Source organism: Apteryx rowi, unplaced genomic scaffold (assembly GCF_003343035.1).
Source record: "Apteryx rowi isolate R43461 unplaced genomic scaffold, aptRow1 scaffold_700, whole genome shotgun sequence".
Lineage (NCBI taxonomy): Eukaryota > Metazoa > Chordata > Aves > Apterygiformes > Apterygidae > Apteryx > Apteryx rowi.
Genome location: NW_020450984.1, coordinates 229,663 through 247,181, shown reverse-complemented (window position 1 = coordinate 247,181; position 17,519 = coordinate 229,663). Strand labels below are relative to the sequence as shown.

The 17,519-nt window shown below is 45.5% G+C and overlaps 1 protein-coding gene across 1 annotated transcript; it reads right to left on the bottom strand.

Moving 5' to 3' along the window:
- Positions 1–9,277: 9,277 nt before the first annotated feature.
- LOC112976157 (phospholipase A2 inhibitor and Ly6/PLAUR domain-containing protein-like) lies at positions 9,278–16,678 on the bottom strand. Its single transcript, XM_026087104.1, has 7 exons — positions 16,415–16,678; positions 16,223–16,324; positions 15,305–15,429; positions 13,936–14,052; positions 12,566–12,715; positions 11,959–12,099; positions 9,278–9,617 (listed from the first exon to the last, which is right to left on the bottom strand). The coding sequence occupies exons 3-7, from the start codon at positions 15,351–15,353 to the stop codon at positions 9,394–9,396; spliced, it is 681 nt and encodes a 226-aa protein (XP_025942889.1). The 5' UTR covers positions 15,354–15,429; positions 16,223–16,324; positions 16,415–16,678; the 3' UTR covers positions 9,278–9,393.
- Positions 16,679–17,519: the final 841 nt, after the last annotated feature.

Here is a 17,519-nt window from a genome sequence, read left to right as displayed (position 1 = left end):
ATAAAATCATGAGATTTGGCCAAACAGTGCTCTGCCCCTAACTGATCAATCAGGCTTTGTCTGTGTTTCCAAGGTCCCTCTCAGGCACAGCAATACACCGTGACTTGAGATAACCCTGGGAACCTCAGGAATATCCCCTCATCCCTGTCACACATTCTAGCCAGCAGCCCCAGAGGAAGACTTTCCTAATAATGAGGTGCCATCCAGGGCTTACTGAAACTGGATTCTGCTCCTGGCAGAATGTCACAACGTTAGACTCAAAACGTGTCCACTGTCCTCTTGCTAATCCTCCCAGCTTTCTCCCTTCTTCCAGTGTGCAATGCATCTGGACAACCAGTGATACCAATGGGACCAGGATACCATGGCAAAAAGAGGTGGTGGGATCAGCTCCAGCAGTGGAGGGGACATTTACAGCATCTCTGGGGAAGCCAGCTTCCTCACCTGCCTCCACTCCTCCAGTAAATTCTTTCCAGCCCCAGCTGAGCGGCAGCGTCTCCACTTTCATGGCTTTTTTCTGTGGCCTGTGACTGCTTTTGGCACTGTGCTCACTGAATTCATCATCCAAGAACCCAGAGAGGAAGGAGATGCTAAAGACATGGGAATTACACCTGGAAAAGGGAAAGAAAAAGAAACTCTATTCCTGGCCTTGTGGGAAAGGATACTACTAAAAATAAATTGTTTTGTAATCAATGGAAGTAATAAAGCCTGCTTTAATACAGTTGTCCCTCCAGTCTCCACCACCACAATATTCCTAGCTCCTTCCAGAATTTCTCTTAGGTTGGTTGAAGAGCTGGGTCGTGTGCTGTGACTGGCTCGGAGCTCCACCTGCACTGCTTCATTAGCCAAGATATACATGTTCCTTGGCTAACTGGTAGCAGCATCTCGGGGTATATATTGTGCTGAACTCTGGCTGCCTTTGTCTTGGGGAGAGGGAGCAGGGAGGGGCAACCATGTGGATCTTTCTGCTCCATCCAGCTGCTGGTTTTCACAAAACTATGAGCAAACTGATATCTTGGAGATCTTTTACCAGATGACAAGTATGGTGGAAATTCTGCTGTGGCTTCAAAAGCTTTTTAAGGACATGGTGAGGAATGGAAAACAACCAGAAGGGAGAGAGAGTAAACAGAAAGCTTCATTGTCCCAGAAAATTGGGTTGAATACTGGAGAATGACATTACCACTGACTTCACCTGTGCCCTCCATGTGAATTTGGTACAGGATAGCCTATAACTATTAATAGATATCAATTAGGGATCCCATGGAAGTGTGAGGTCACATTTGCTGTAACCTGTAAAAGATCCACTGGGCCCATTAAAGTCCATTTCAAACTAATTTCAAGCAACTGTGAGTAGTTACCAGCAAAGCCAGAGAGGCAAATGGAAAAAGGAAAAAGAAAAAAAGGAAGAAAATCTAGGCTGAAATACATGCATAGGCTGTCTATGGAGAGTTTTTCTGCTGACCATAGTTAAGCTTGGAATTTCATGCTCTTGAACTGGCCACTGTATTGTACATGCCCCTAAGTAGAAATGGGACATGGCTGAGAGAAATGGAAATCCCCTTGCTCATGAGCAACTGAACGGGAACCAGCTGGGGGAATGTAAGTCCACAAGGGGACAATGAACTGCAATCTCAGTAGATCCTTGTTCAAGAGCCGACACAGGTCCCCTGGGAACACTAGTTTCCCTAGCTAATGACTCTCTGGAGAAGCGCCAGAGAAAACCAGTGAATCCAGAGGACTTGCAACTTGCAACAGTGCAAAAGGATGTGATTTCTGATGATTGTTGACTTTCCGCTGAAACCCTACTTTTAAGTGCTACTATGATTTTTCCTGAAGCTGCTGAGGATTTGCCACTTGAAAAGCCACTCTGTAAAGTGATAGAAGAGGAGAAAGCCAGAATGATGTTATAAAACTTCACCCTCTGCATCCACTGCAATTATCATTAGGGTCTTATTCTGCCCTGATCCAGGTGGAAAAAGGATATAGAAGGGACACTTAGCACCCTTAGCACATGGCATAGAGTTCTGCTATCTGCCTAGGCCAAACCAGAAAGTATTCTGTATGCCAGACTATTTTTTGATTGAAATTTTTATTTTTCCAGATATATTTAACGGGGTTGCTTCTGCTAGCAAATTTTATTCCAGATATTTTGCTCACTTTGCTTGGAGGTGAACAGCCCAGTTCAAGGCATGAAAAAATCAGTTTCTTTCTAGGAATTTCTTCATGGGCCGCCTATCTTGATGAAGAATTGCAGCCATCACTGAAAACCAAAAAGTCAAAAAGCAGGCAGAAAAGGCGAATCTGGTGACAACCTATGTCCTCCTGGACAATCCTCCTTGAGAAAACCATAGTCCTTGTCGTAGTCAGCTAAAAGTCACATGGGTAGGGAGAGCTGACATGAAACAGGATGAGAAACAGAGGGATGAACCTTCCCCTTGAGTGGCTGACAATAACAAAATAGAAACATATTTGCTGCCACCTTTTCTTTTCATAGAAAAGAAAGACATTTTTTCCTGACTTCTGTTCAAGGCATCCTGGCTATTACTTCCCTATGCTGAGCTACCAGTCATCTCTCATTTCGGTTAGAAATGCTACTCCACTATAATTGCCTGCATTTTAACTAGCCCCAAGGAGGAATGGACACAAATCAGCTTCACGATTGCTTATGGCAGCTGAGCTGCATGTAGGGCTCACGCTCAGCTCCTGAAGCCTGACTCTGTCTGACGGGTTTGGTCAAAACATCGGACACCTGAAAAAAACGAGCTGAGCTGACTCAGGCTTGGAGGTTCATAGCAGTGCAACTCAGCCATGGAGGGGCTGATCTTGAGCCAGGACTGCAGCATGAGGATCGCTAGATGTAGGGGAAGGAAGAGCATGAGCCAAAAATAGCTGCAGTGCTCCAGTATGCCCCTCAGACTGCCAGGCAGGCACCATCTTCTTGTAAGTCACAAAAAAGGGAACATTCAGCAATTCCTTGTATGCCCCAGATGGGATTCGGAGAGAGGAGCTGCTGTGGCCAGGGTGCAAGGGTGGGCTTAGGAGGAGGAAAAGATGGATTTGTATGGGGAATGTACCCCACAGAGCCCACTAACTTACTGATCACCCTGGCAGCCCTTTGCCTACTCCCACTGTCACTATTCTTCTGAACAGCACAGGAATTTCCCTCTGGATGGTCTGGGTCACCATCCTTATCACTTAACTGGCCATAAAGCCTCAGGAATGGAAATAATTCTTCATGGAAGATGAGTGAGAAAGACAGACCCAAGATATATCATTTGGATCTGATCCAGATTGGTTAGGTTTTCTGCAGGGACTGAGCTCCAACCCTATAGATGTAAAACAGTGATTTCTGTAGCCATCTCTCACAGCTTACCCATAAACCTCTCCCAACAGACAACACAAACAGAACCCAAAGGTAAGAGTTTCCACAGAAAACTGGAAGGAAGAGTCAGGAAGGACAATCATGTCTACTTCTGCCGTATATTGCTTTTATGTTTCCTGTAGTTCATTAGTGGCCTAAGCACAATGGACTTTCAGTCTGGGGCCATTCACTGCAAATGGTGCTTGCTAGTAGTTTTGACAGCTTACAACCACTCTGTCCTTCTGTAGATATCTTGGTGTGCTATTTGCAATATGGTCAGCTCCTGTAATCTGACGAATCTCATAATCCTTTAATGAATGTCTTCCATCTTGCCATCATGTGAATATTAAGCATCTCAGCTCCCATTTGGAGAAAAAAGTGTTTCCCACACTCATGTCTGCAAAGTTCTTGAGTGAGCCATAAAGGTGTGAGATGAGAGGGCAGATAAAACAAGCCACAGCTACAGTGTTAGACCATTCCTGCTTGGGCGCGCGAGGAGACTGAGTCACATTTCTCAAAAGCTTCTAGTCATCAACATTGTGTGTCAGGCTGCTGTCACTGTATGTGAGTAGTAGACTGTGGATTCAGCCACACAAAAAAGAAAGAGGAGGAGGAAAATGAACCCATTAAAGGATTTTAAATCCACCCTTTTACAGACAKATTGTAAAGAATCTTAACCACATATTAAAAGCCTGACCTCTTAAGTATACCTGGAGCCTCACACTGATAAAACAGATAAGCATCCTCCAACACTTCTGAATAAAGCTCCCACCTCTCCAGAGAGGACTCAAGTCCTACAACTTGAACAAGCTCCTGTACTAAATCTGAGCTTCCAGCCATGACATACAGGCAGCAAAAAGTTTCTTTCCAAATTGCATCAGCAGCTTTGGATCCAACAGACCCTAAAAGATGGGTCCTTGACTGGAGAGAGGGTCCCAGGGCTGCAACTGGCTTTGTAGTTTCCTGAAAGTATAACCTCATAGCTCCCTTCTACCTGCACAGAGTCCAGTACCTACAACCAGCTTTTACTCTTTYGGAAATCAGCTGCCTATGGTTTTTATACTTTCTCTGGCAAGCCACACCATCCTAGGAGGTGTCCAGCAGAAACCTGCTTGGAAAACATGCGTTATGATCTGGTATTCCCTACCTGGTTCTTCTGGAGCAGAAAATCTGAAATCCTTGTGGTGGCAACAAGGCTTTCTGGGCAGGAGGCCCAAGAACTTGTTTCCTGGAGACGAAATCAGACATGAGGTGTGACTGTGGGAGGCAGTGAACTGTGGGAGGAAACTTTTCTTTCCTGTGATCTGCAGTGTCCCAAATTAGAAAGATTGTGTTCCCAGTGGCAACAACCAAGTACCCTGTCCCAGAACTGACTTGCACACAGTAACAGAAAGGTCTTAGAGRTCTGGTTGCTTAGGCTGGATGATTTGATAGGTTACTCCAAGATAGGTGCAGGGACAAATTTTATTTTCATTCATTCATCCACATGGGAGCTCCCATGAGTTTGAACAAGATGCTCTATCACAGTTAGGATATGTACAGGGAGGGAGAGAGACTTCTTCCATATAGCATCAATAGAGATGGGGACCACATGCTGTTCTTGACAATATACATTCCAGAGATCATGTCCTGGTTGAAGAAAGAAGAGCAAACGTGAGAACTTGGGAACACCAGGTGTTCAATCCAGTATAGGTGCCCGTGGAGTTAGGAAATGAGGCCATGCAGCTTTGGACACAAATCCTAATCCTTAGCACAGGGGACTATGGAACATTTGCTCTCTCTGCTCCACAGCTTTGCGGTAAAACATCTTCTCCATTGAGAAGACAGAACACTGGGGATGGGATTCTCTTCCCCTAATGTTATGTGTCTGCGATGGAGGTGCCTCTGTCAGTGGCATGGGCAGTGGTGGGCCACTCAATACAAATGAGGACTTGTGGTGTGATTCATCCAACCAGAGGCAGGACTTGATCTCAGTGGGCCATACTGACTTGATTTCCATGGGAGTTTGGTGACATGCTCGGATGGAGACACCAACTCATTGCATAAGCCCACATTTGATCAGATGGCCATGGGCCTGCAGGCCTTTCCTATCAGAGGAAAAAAAAATTCTTTAGTCTCTGGTACACAGCACAACACACATTCTCAATGACTATAAGAAAGATCCCTTGTTCATTCACTGTTTGTCCTCATTTTGTCTTTGAAGAAGTGTAATTCCCAAAATACTTACTGGATCTGCTGGCCTAGGTGCTTGACAAACTTCTCCATAAGAGCCATGGTCATGATGTAAAAGAAATACAGCAATAACTTCACAGTCCTTTGCAAATACAACCCCAGGCCATGCTTTAGCCAGAAAAGAGAGGAACCCATTGGCTTCCAGTATCCTGAACTGCTGATTTGAAAGTGCTGGGGCAGGAACACTTCCTAGGAAGTGAAAGTAAGAGAGCTGGAAAGAAGGAGCTAAGAGTGTTTTAGCATCTGATAACTGCCTTGCATGGTGCATGGCTGCACAGCATACAGCTCCTTTTCCCCAGCTTCTCTGATTCCTGTCCTACACCTTTCCCATCCACCCCCTGTAACTAAGGGCTGTATCCACCCCCAGTACAGCTCAGATCCTCTCTCTCCCCGACTCTATGAAAACCCCATTGGACACATCCACTTCTCTGTCTCAGGTCACTGGCAGTTTTTTTCTGGCTGCCACCAGGCTTTCTGGCTGGCTCAGCTGTTCAGGGAAAAGCTGAAACTTCAGAGGAGGGAGAGAGAATGGCAGGACATTGCTAATTTTCCATCATCTAGGTAGAGAACACAATGTTCTGTATCCTCTCTGTTATGTGAAAGCAGAGATCAAAGCTGTCCTTAACACAGTCTGTATTCTGGGTAAGGCAGGCCTCCTCCAGCCGTCCAGAGCTGTGTGTGTCTGGTGCCTGCCTGTATCTTGCATGCCTGTTAGTTGAAGTGTCTGCAAGATCTAAGGGAGGATCTGGTATTCACATGTCTGTATGTGTGCGTCTGTGTGGGAGTAGGGTTTGTACATATTATAAAGAGAAACTGTAGATGGAAACAATCCAGTTTGGTGTCTAAGGCCTGGTTCAAAGCCCATTAAAATAGCAGGAGTCGTTCCATTTACTATGAAGGGTTTTGGCCACGTTTTTCCTTGCTCCTCCCAACACGCCTATGAGATCAGGGCTGTTCCCTGCTGCATATCCTCAATTAAACTCTGCAAACAATGGAGCTTCCCATTATTCACTCCAGTGACTGTTGTACAGAGAATTGCTGGAGATGCCACCTCCTCTGGTGTTCACACCCTGCAGATACTTAGAGGCAACTATTGCTCATTCATTACTCCTTGCTCAAGATATCGAGATCCCATTGTTTGATTTGTGCTTATAAATTAGTGACACCATTTTTTTCCCCATCTTTTGCTTTGCTTTTATCAGAACACACTCCAGCTTCATCTCCCTTCCCAGGAGCCAGACTTAAGATCAGAAGGGTTCACCAGCTCATCACCTTCCTGCACACCCCAGTCTATCACATTTCTATCAATCAGCTCTGCCTGTACCGCCTATAACCTGTCTACAACTAAAGCATCTGTTTCTGAAAGGCCTTCATGCTGGATTTGCAGACATCAAAAAGCTCGTGACCCCCCTGGCACCCTTGGAGATTTGCTCTAATGGTCTAATGCTGTCTATATGCAGTAATGATGTGACTTTTTCCTCCTTTGGGTTTGTCAGGTTTCTGCTGTGCTCTGGTGTATAAAAGAGCCCTTTAAGATCTTATCCTTTTCCATATCAGTTTGTTTACAGTCTGTAAACAAGTCACCTGTCTATCCTCTTTTTCGTCACATCACCGGTTTATGATCCTGAAGACTTTCGCTGTAAGGCATTTTTCTTCGCACTTTCCATTTTAATAGCCTTTAAAAATGTGGAAGCTGGAAGAGGACCAAGTATTGACATACCAGTCACAAAGATACAGAGTTTCTTCCACTTATCACTCCCCCATTTATATAGCCACAGATTGCARCAGCTATCTTTGCCACAAGAATAAATTAGAAGTCAAAACTGAGTTRCTTCTCCTCTCTGTGCCACAAACCCTTGTCAAAAACACTGCTGTCTGCCTTCCTCCTCTTTATTCTTCCCTAAATATAACCCCACCACCTTGACTTTCTGGAGATTTCTCACCCAAGCCTTGACCAGGCTGAACAAACCCCTTTAGCTTTTCCTTCCTGATAACATCACAGATCTAGGTTGAACAAACCAAAGAGTGAAGGGCTGAGCCATCGAAGCGGATGAGATCTGCCATGGGGGATGCCACAGACAGCAATGTAGTGTTCTGCATGAACGTGCAGGAGATGTGTTCAAGGATAATGTACTCACACAAATAGAGAATTGTTTTAATTCCAGGGTGTTATCAGATCTGGAAAAATGCTGAACGAGTGGGTCGCTCATATATCAGTCTATTGGTGCCCCATCAAGGGGGAGCTGTATTTCTTCTCTAACATCCACTCTGTAACTGCACTGCCTCTGCAAATAATTAACTGTGCCTAACCAGACTCTTTTTCCTGCATGAAATCTGTATTATCACTACACTCCCCACCCCAAAAATTAATTCTCATTTTCATACCCACACCCCTGTATTAGCACAGATAATGTGAAATTCTCTCCCAACTAATTGGTGGGAATATTAGAAAGAAAGGAGTTTCAGTCTGTTTGGGAAGAAGGTGTAATCACTTCACTGCTGCCACATATTATGGTTTGGTTTAGGCAGTCAAAACTTTCCATAGCACTTTCTGCCACAGTATTGAGTTAAAAGATAAAATTGCATTGCTTGATCACTGTAACTCCTTGTCCAAAACACTACATGCTTGCACTGCGAGCTAGAACTATTATGGACAGACACAAACATGCACTTTGCTTAATAATCTTGTAGTCTCCTCCAAAAATGGGCTACCCTTTTCTAATGGGTTACACTCACCTGGGGACAGGTGGATAGCCTCTCCCAAAAACTGAAGTTTGCCAGCATCTCTCCTACACTGTACACCCTGGTGTCTTCCAGATCTTCTACTGTTTTATCCTCTTGCCCCCAGCCCTTACGACCTCCTAGGTACTGTGATGCTGCCTGACRTGCTGTTCTTCCTCAGTGCCTTTGTGTGGGACCCATCTGAGGAGAGCCAGCAGGGCAGGCAATGGCTGGAGAGGAACAGCCGGGTGGTGGTGGATGATCCATGTAGAAGAGGGGAGGCTTGGCCAGTTTATGTAAGTAGTTTGATCAATAGGATGGAAACAGGCATAGGGCTACAAATTGCCATTACTTGGGCTCCTAGCAGTCTATCACCATAGAAAACTGCCTATTTTATGAAATCAAACCATCCTAAAGCAAGTGCTTACTTTGGATAATCCTGAAACCTCGGATAAAACAGGAGAGGAATGGCTAGTAAGGCAAGAATAACCATGAGGAGAAAGGCTCTTGCCAGGAGCAGTCTGCTTGTAGCAAAGGGTCACTGACTGCTCTCTGAAACGGAGCCTACTTCATGACTGCCTGGAGGCCACAAGCAGCCCTCTGAGCTGAAGGACCTACCACAGACACCTAAGATTAAAGGGAGGGAAAAAGGGGCAAGCTACCTCTCTAACCAGAGTGAACCTCTCAGGAACTCACCTCAGGTCCTGCCCAGAGCCTGACAAAGTGGCTAGCCAAATACAGGGGACTTTTACTGAGACAGTGGACGTAGACTGTAGGAGGCTGTCATGAGAGCTCCTGTTGCTTGTGCAGTATAGAGGTATCACGTGCAGCCTCCCCAGGTCCTGATGTGGACAAAGCACTCAGAGAATGTGCAAATTAAACCTATGCAACTTTAAATCACGTTAAATCAATCAGAAAACAAAAGACGTATAAGTACTGTCTTTATTCTGCAAAATAATAAGAGAACAAGAGCTGATACAGACCTCCATGCAGAAGAAGCCAGAGCAAACAGGAATCTGTGCTAACACTGCCAGACTTTTACAAGGACTTTTACTTTTTCCTTATCCCAGTCCTAGAGAGCATCAGAAAAGTACCTTCTCCAAGATTAATCCTGACAGGACTGGGAGAAAGAGGGTTTTTGGAGGGGAGGGCCCAGAATGCACTCTGGCCAAAAGAGAGGCTGGTTTGCATTTGAACTGCCTTATTTTCATGTCCATCATTCCCAGTTGCTTTTTCCCTTCTCCTGCATCATTGCATTCGGACAAGGTGGTGCAGCCCTTCATGGCAACTTTCATAAATAGTCCACCTGCACAGAAGAAGAAGTACATGCTATGTAACAGGGAAACCAGCCTCCATAGCTATTCCCTCCTCGGTCACAGAGGCTTGCGTTTTCTCCCTGAGCTCTTCCCATTCTGTACATCCAGTTGACTACAAAATCCACCAATCCATTCCTCTCCAGTCCCCTCCCCAAACAGGCTTGGAAGAAGCAGGAAGGTCACCTTGGTTGACCTGAAATACAAAGGAGCTTGGGTTTGCCTTTTCCTGCTTTCTGCTGAGTAAAGATGATGAAAAGCTTTTAAATTGTTTTCTTTTTCTCAGGTAGACATTCTTCTTTTCAAACCTAGCCTACTTCTTAAAGAAATAATGGTTGTGTGATGGTACTGCCTGGACTTATTTGTCTCTTGCTCTCTCTGACCCTCTCATGACTCTTGAACCAAATGACCATCTTTCAGTCAAATTTGGCATAGTGGACGAGAAGCATCAAAGACATTAAAGGGTAGGGTTCACCTGGCTATGTGCAGCTATTTATGATAAAGACTGACAAATTTACTCAGGTAAATCCAAACTCGAAGGCCTTACAGGATCTAGCCAAGCTGGCAGAGAAATCCCATTCATGCCTCCACTGAGGGAGGACCTGAAAACTGAACTTGYCACTTACCAGACACCAGGGCATCTACCTGAGAAAGAGACCTTAAAAATGCTGCAGCCACACAAAGATGCTCACATCTAGCCTACAGCTTGGACATCGAAGACAAGTGACCTGAGACTCAGCCTGYAGGAAGCCAGGCAGCCTTGTCCCAATGCTCCCAGAGTTCCTTGTTAACCTTGACTTTTTTCCACTCAGAATGGTAATCTACTCAGGCCTGCTGCACCAAACTAAAGATCTATGAAGAAAATCCTTATAGGTCAACAATTCCAACCAGTTTTATGGTTAAATTACCTAACTGCCGACAGCTAGGGACACACAGCAAGTCAGACAGGCCGTGTGTGACTCTTCCCTTTGATCAGGGGTTCCTAACTCCCCATTCAGACATTCTCAATATTCTCAGTCATTACTTTTTTGCTCACACTGCTCATGTTTTCTCCTGTACACAGGCTACAGAGGTCTGGAATGTTCTGCTGGATATTTGTATCTTGAGTACCAATAATGTATATGAGCATTTCACTAGTTCCTCAACTTCCATTGCTCCCCCTGTACAATTGCTTATTTTGCTTAGCTCTTCACACTGCACAGATTTCCTTGGTTTACAATGGCTGATCAATCAAGTCAAGACAAGTTAAAAACCTTTTCTACTTCTGTAACACACAGTTTGCATCACACTTTTTCCATTGCGGTGACTAAGCAAATGGTTGTTTTCTCTTGTGTTGGCTCTGCAAAATGCTTTCTAAATCAAGGTTTGGACAACAGGTGTGTAAAATGTATATATAACAAAGATCTTGAGGCCTAATATTATCACTTGACAATAATATGATCTCAGAGAAACTATGTCCATAACCATACACAAAGGCTTTTTTCAGTCTGCTTTTACAGCAGGTGCTGCTGTCCTTGACTTCAGAGTTGTTTTTTCTGCCTGCTGAAGCATTGATGGGGCTGCCCTGAGATGTGGAAGTTTATTACCCAGGGGAGAGAGGGCATGAGAGGGAGCTTTTTCAAGCAGCCAGGGAGCTTGTTGTCTACTTTTCTCTCTCTAACCACAGTCTCTACAGTGGGGAATAAGATTTCTGAAGGAGAGCGTTTCATGTTGCTGGTGACCACTGCTGTTCAAAGACCACAAGTTCCCCTCACTAGGAAGGTCTTCATGTTCCCTGACCCCAGAGGCTCATCCACCACATTCATGAGGATGGACTTGTCTCTGACTCTCTAGGAGCAGGACCACCACTAAAAGAAACAGTATCATGTGCCCACAGCAGCCAGCATCACCTCAAGGGAAAGCTGATGGCTCTGTATTAGGAGGCGTCCTCTGTACTCCAGGAAAGTTTCACCTGAACCTCCTCTAAGTTAGCAGCTGGCTTAGATCTAGACACATCCTCATACACCTTAACTAGGACATTCAGGGTCTTGGTCAGATTTATTACATTTCCACATATCAGATTGCTTCATGAGTGCAGTTTTGCTCCTGGCCTCCATCATAGCATGCTGTGAGGTATTTCAGCAGTTATCTGTGCCTGACAGGGAAGTGGGGAGAAGAAAGCACCCCTGCTTTTTTTAATGAGCTTTAAGCATGTTCCCTTTCAGGTTTGTGTCACTTYCTCTGTTTCTTCTTCACATTTTTTTTGCCCTTTTTTATTTTTCTGTCATGCTTCCTCCTAGATTGGTTTTGCCAATTTAGCCAAAAAGATGACAGCACAAAATAAAAGATAGTTACCAGAATTTATCAATCCAGCAAGGTCAATGCATTGCGTTTCAGATCCAGCACAATTTACAGTTTCGTTACCACACTGGAAGGAGTCCATGCTGTAGCAGGCAGGACACTGTAATCCATTGGGCACATTGTCCACTGGCGGCACTGGGAAGAAAGAGATCGGTTTTAATAAGGGAAGGAGAGGAAGTATACGGGCTCATCACCCATGACCTCTTTAAATCCCCATGCAAAGGCCCATTCTGTCAGCAGCAGGAACAGCAGAGTCTGTGTGGCCACAGACRGAAAAGGCTTTCCGTGCAGAACTGTGCTGCAGACTCTCTTTCAGAACCTGCTTTGTGYGAAATGGTTTATTTTTCCACTTAGCTTCCCACGGTAGGGGAAACTACTCACAGGGCTGTTCTGTGGAGCCCTTCCAAGCAAAAAACCCATGCTGAATCTCAGCCTGTCCTTGACCTGTCCCAAGAAGCATACAGGACCTGTGGTGAGGCCGTCCCTCCTGGGAGACAGGGCTGAATGCACCCCAGGTAGAGGCTTAGGCTAGAAAGCCAGACCTCAGGTTGGGCAGGCAGAGACAACTAGGTGACAGGGTAGAAACAAAAAGGCAACTTACATGAGGCTGATACTTTTTGACAGGCATCACCCACACAGCAGGCCAAGCCAGTTCTTCCTTTTACTTTCCCATAGTTCATGGTGACAGCACCCAGATGGCACACACTGGACATCAGGCAGGTCTTGATGGATGAATAGATTTCCATCCCCCCTGTCACGAAAGAGAGGGCAGTGCCAAGTCATTAACCACAAGATAACTCCCTTCCCCTCCCATTATTTCCTATAGCAAGAACTTCTCTGTCCCACTGCCTGCTACAGGGCCTTCCCCACATCCTGACAGGGGTTTGGGGACAGCAAAGCCACCCTGAAGGCAGCACTGAGGAACCTGGTGAGGTTAATTCAGAGCAACTAAGGTGGTGCCACTACATCTGAGACACTAATGAGGAATTTCTCCTTCTCCTCAACGTGTTTAAAGGGAGGAGGGTACAATTGCTCCCGACCAACTAGTGTGTTGCAGATATTTATCTTAGCTATAATGCCCCAACCTTAGAGCTTATGGGGCAACCCATGCACCTCTGACCCATAGCCCAAACTTCTTTATGTGCAGTCCACAAAGCACACAGATCCATCAGCTGCAGGCTCTGACATCCTCACACAGGCAAATCTAGTCTTTCCCATGAGCCAGACTCAAAAGGCTTAACAGGAGGGGCAGAATGATTACAGAACTGCAGTCTCTTGAGTCCCCACCAGCACTGAAAAGATAAAGAGTCACTTTRTGCAAGCAGAAGGAAGAAACACACTGGAGCTAGCAGCACCAAACCTGGCAGGATAGGAGCCAGCTTCCAGTCTAAAAGCCAATGGTCACAATAGTGAAGCTGGGTGATGGCTAAGGCCAAGCCACCAACGCAGCAGAGAGCGTAGTTGTGTATGACCTCAGCACCCAGTGCCAGAGGGCCAACTGTGGGGATGTGCTGTTAGCCCAACAGCGGTGGTGCCACCAGGCTACYTGGGGTCTCCTTTCCTGCTCAGGGAAGGGGCTCAGACACAGGCCAGTTTCTCCCTCCAGCCCGTGACCAATCTATCCCCAGTGCTAGATGTCAGCAACCTTGTATCCCTGACAGTCCAGTCCCTTGACCCAGCTACYCAGCTTAGCCAGAATTAAAAACCAACCTCACCTCCCAGTACGCTGTTTAGGTGTCTCCCCTCCACAACTCAGAACTAAGCCCTCCAGGTAGGTTACTGTTCCTCAAGATGGAGAAATAGTGTGCTTTTCCCATCCCAGGCCAATATCTGCATCCTCTTTGAGTGAAAAGGAAAATGAACAACTCACCTGAGGACTTACCATAAGGCAGAGATGGGGAGACAGACCCRTCCCCCAACCCTTTTCTGAAAGCTGTATTTGTAAATAGCCATAGTGATCTTCTCACCTACCTATCGTGGCCTCATGCACAATGGTGCCACAGGTATTTTCATCACCACTACAGTTCTTCCGGGGGCCAGAGCAGGTTTTTCCTAGGCTGTGACAAACCTCACACTGAAGAGTGTTCCCTAAGGAAGGAAGTAGGACACATTCTTGGGTAGCAGTCACAGGACATTTCAATTCCCCTTTTATCCACATTTTGCTTCAGCATTTGATCAGCACTTTTCAAGTTCCTCTTCCTTTATTTTTCCTGTTTCATTGTTCAATTTGGGGAGGGGGGGTAGTTATTATTATTATTATTATTATTATTATTATTATTTATTCTAGTTTCAATTTGAATTTGGAGAAGTGAGGGGAAGCCTTGTCAAGATCATGTTTTACATTTTAAAGCCAGCTTGACTTGTCTCTTATAGGATGTTGCTTGGTTGGTTTTGCTGGGGATGCTAAGGAAAAAGACTCCAAATCCCCTCTGCTCTGACAGGCGTTCAGGCATCTCCTGGATTCCCAGGCCCCAAATCCTCTCTTTGCAGTGAGCAGGGCAGCCAAAGGGCTGGAGATCAAGAGGCTGCCAGTAGGTCTTGACTATGCTATTTACAAATTGGGAATGGTGTAGCTCTTCTTAGGCATTAGGGGAATCCACTTTATTGACTGTCTGCTGTTTCAGGACAAGAGCAGCTTAAGCAGAACCAGCATATCAGGTAGCCATCAGGAAACATTTGGAGAGGAATAAAGAGTTTATGGAGAGAAGCCAGTTTGTCTTCTCTGACACACACACTAATTTGTACCCAATGGTTCAGCATACAGATTAAGACACCCAGGGCACGCGTCAGCTCCCTATTCACAGGTACCATCACAGTACACGCCTTACAGTAGCTGTGAGACCTGCATGGGGTGGTAGCTATGACACAGAACCTCTGGGAGAGTGCTCTTCTGGAGCAGAGCTGGAGGGCAGGTGAGATAACATATAATGTCTAAAATGTCACAAGACCCACGGCATGAGCAAATTAATTGAGCCCGTAAGTTTATATCAGTGGTGGCTAGAGACTGATTCAGCCAACCAAAGGTCTGTCTGTCTTAGCGTGATCCAAATCCCTCTCTAGACTCTTGTGACTGCCTTGACTAGTTTGCTAGTGACCACTGTGGGAGCTCAGAAAACCAGCTCACATGTAGACACCTACATCTTCATCTGCAAGTTGGATCATAGCACCAAAGATCCCCTGTTCCACCCTGATTCACTATTCACCCCCATGTATGGCAAATCCCCCAGSACTAGGGGGGCTGCCTATGGCTCAGATGGCAGGAATGGCCCCATGCACTAAACAACAGTTCCCAGGCCAGTTCCACATCCCACAGCCCAGCAGATCCTAGCAGAAAACTTACCTGGATCTAGGATAGCCAGGAGGAGGCTGAGGCCAAGAGACACTTTCATGCTGATAGGATGTAAGGACAGGGAGCCAGCAGCTCTTGCTGAACACAGCACTGTCTATCACAAGGGCTTTTATAAACTGGGGGGAAATGGAAACGTCAGTGTTATTTGGGGAAGTGGAATTTGGAGACATGCTCTCAAGAATACAGATGCTGCAGCGTGCTAGCACTGGTGTTTATTTTTTCCTTTAAAGAAAAATTTCTTCCTTTTCCTTTACATAAGGAACACTGCATATCTTTCCCTGGTTTAGAGTATTCAGGCTGTAGGAAAAGACTGGCTTGCCTGGAGTCTATCAGGTATGTCTCCAGTGCAGACTTTGTTTGAACAACATTTTGCCTCTGCCATACATAAAAATGCCTGAGAGGAAACCGTTTGAACAGCCTTGTTGTACTCTCACCATTAAGCCCAAAGAGGCCAAGTGTAGCAAGGGCCAGCCTGGAATTTTCCTCATGGCTGAATTCTTCCTGGCTGGTGTCCCATCTCCCTTCCCATTAAACGGTCAGGAGCTCTCACAACTCAGAGTGAGGCAGCAATGCAATRAACTTCCTCTCCAAGCTGGCATGCAGCCTCTCTTTGCAAAATGACTGCCAATGCACACCTTGGAGCAGGCTTGGTCTAGGGTTCCTGGAGATGAATGTGTCAGAGTTGCAAAGCGAGTACTCCAGGAAGCAGGTTTTGACATAAAACAACTTGGAAACTGATAAGATATTCTCCTCTTACTCTGCTGAGCTCTAAATTAAACCAACCAGCGGAGAGAAATCATTGACATGGCTGTGAGACAGCCTGGTCACAAGTTAGGTAATATTAGAACAGGTTTTCCAAGCCCTGAGATCTCATGATGAGCTAATGCTAAGCAGCAGTGACCAACTTACCATCTGCCCAAAGGTTCCCTGCTCCATTTGGAGGTTTTACCAGGATGTGCTGCCTCACAGTAACCATTCCCTACCCTGGAGACATCTTCTACAGCACCTGACCTGTAGCAGAAAGGACACAGCCAGTCATTTTATGGGGATTTTCCAGTATCTTTTTGCAAGAAATCTAGTCCACTGCAGAAGGACTCTCACCTTGAACGTGGCAGGGTTAGCTGTCCAACGATGAGCAAAGATGGTTTTACTGCTGAGGTTTCCTAGTGATGTGCAAACGAACTAAGCAGTATTTCTGGCTCTACAAAAGACTTCCTGCAAATCTATAGGGAAAATCACAGATCTCTCTGATGTTTCCACTCACTCTTTTGCTTTGATTTACTGTTTCTTTCTCCCCCTTACTGTCTGCTTTTCCCATTTGGGCCCAGCCTCTTCAGAGGAGAAGTGGTCTCCTGCCGTATCCAAATACATTAAATAATCCAGTGAGGCCTCTTGTCAGCTAAGCCCAGGGCATTATCATAATGGAAATTAGTGCAATTAGACTGGATAAAAGACTGGTTACCCCAATGTACATAAAGCTGACATCTCAAGAGGAGAAGGGAGAAGAGTACATTCACTTTGAATTTGCTTTTCAGTTCAGAAAGGGTCTAGTGTCACAGGCAATATGTTGTAAAGAAGTCAAATTTCTAGTCACAGCCAGTCCAGGATTAAAATTTGTTTCTCATTGGACCTAACTTCAGACTGAATAAAAACCTGTCTCCAGGCAGGCTGGGGTCCTCAAATCAGCATGTTCCTGCTTTTTAACTACATGTGGGACTGCAGATACTGATAGGGAGATGGGTGGATGTGGCTGTCTCTTGTGATTTTAATTTCATAGCCTTTCACTTAAGATGTTTATTGAATCTCCTGGGGAATTTTCCCTGAATGACATGATTGCACTAGCCCTCCTGAATTACACTGAACTCACCCATTTCCTACCTCTCATGTACGGAGGGTGTGAAGCTGCAGCCTTTTCATGTGTATTTTTAGAGATGAAACCAAGTGCAGCAAGGAGCAGCCACAATCTGCAGCAATAAAAGGCCTGGAAAACATGACTTATGAGAGGAGATGGAAATAATGAAGGTGCTCTGGGAATACCCAGTCATATCCCCATATATCTCCAAAAAGAAACAGAGTAAACTAGAAGGCAGGACAAGATGTCACTTAGGCTAGGCATTGGGGGAAGTTTCTAACACTGACAAGAGTGAAGCACTAGAGCTGATTCCCTAGGGAACGTGTGAATCCTCCAACCTGGGTGGCTTGGAAG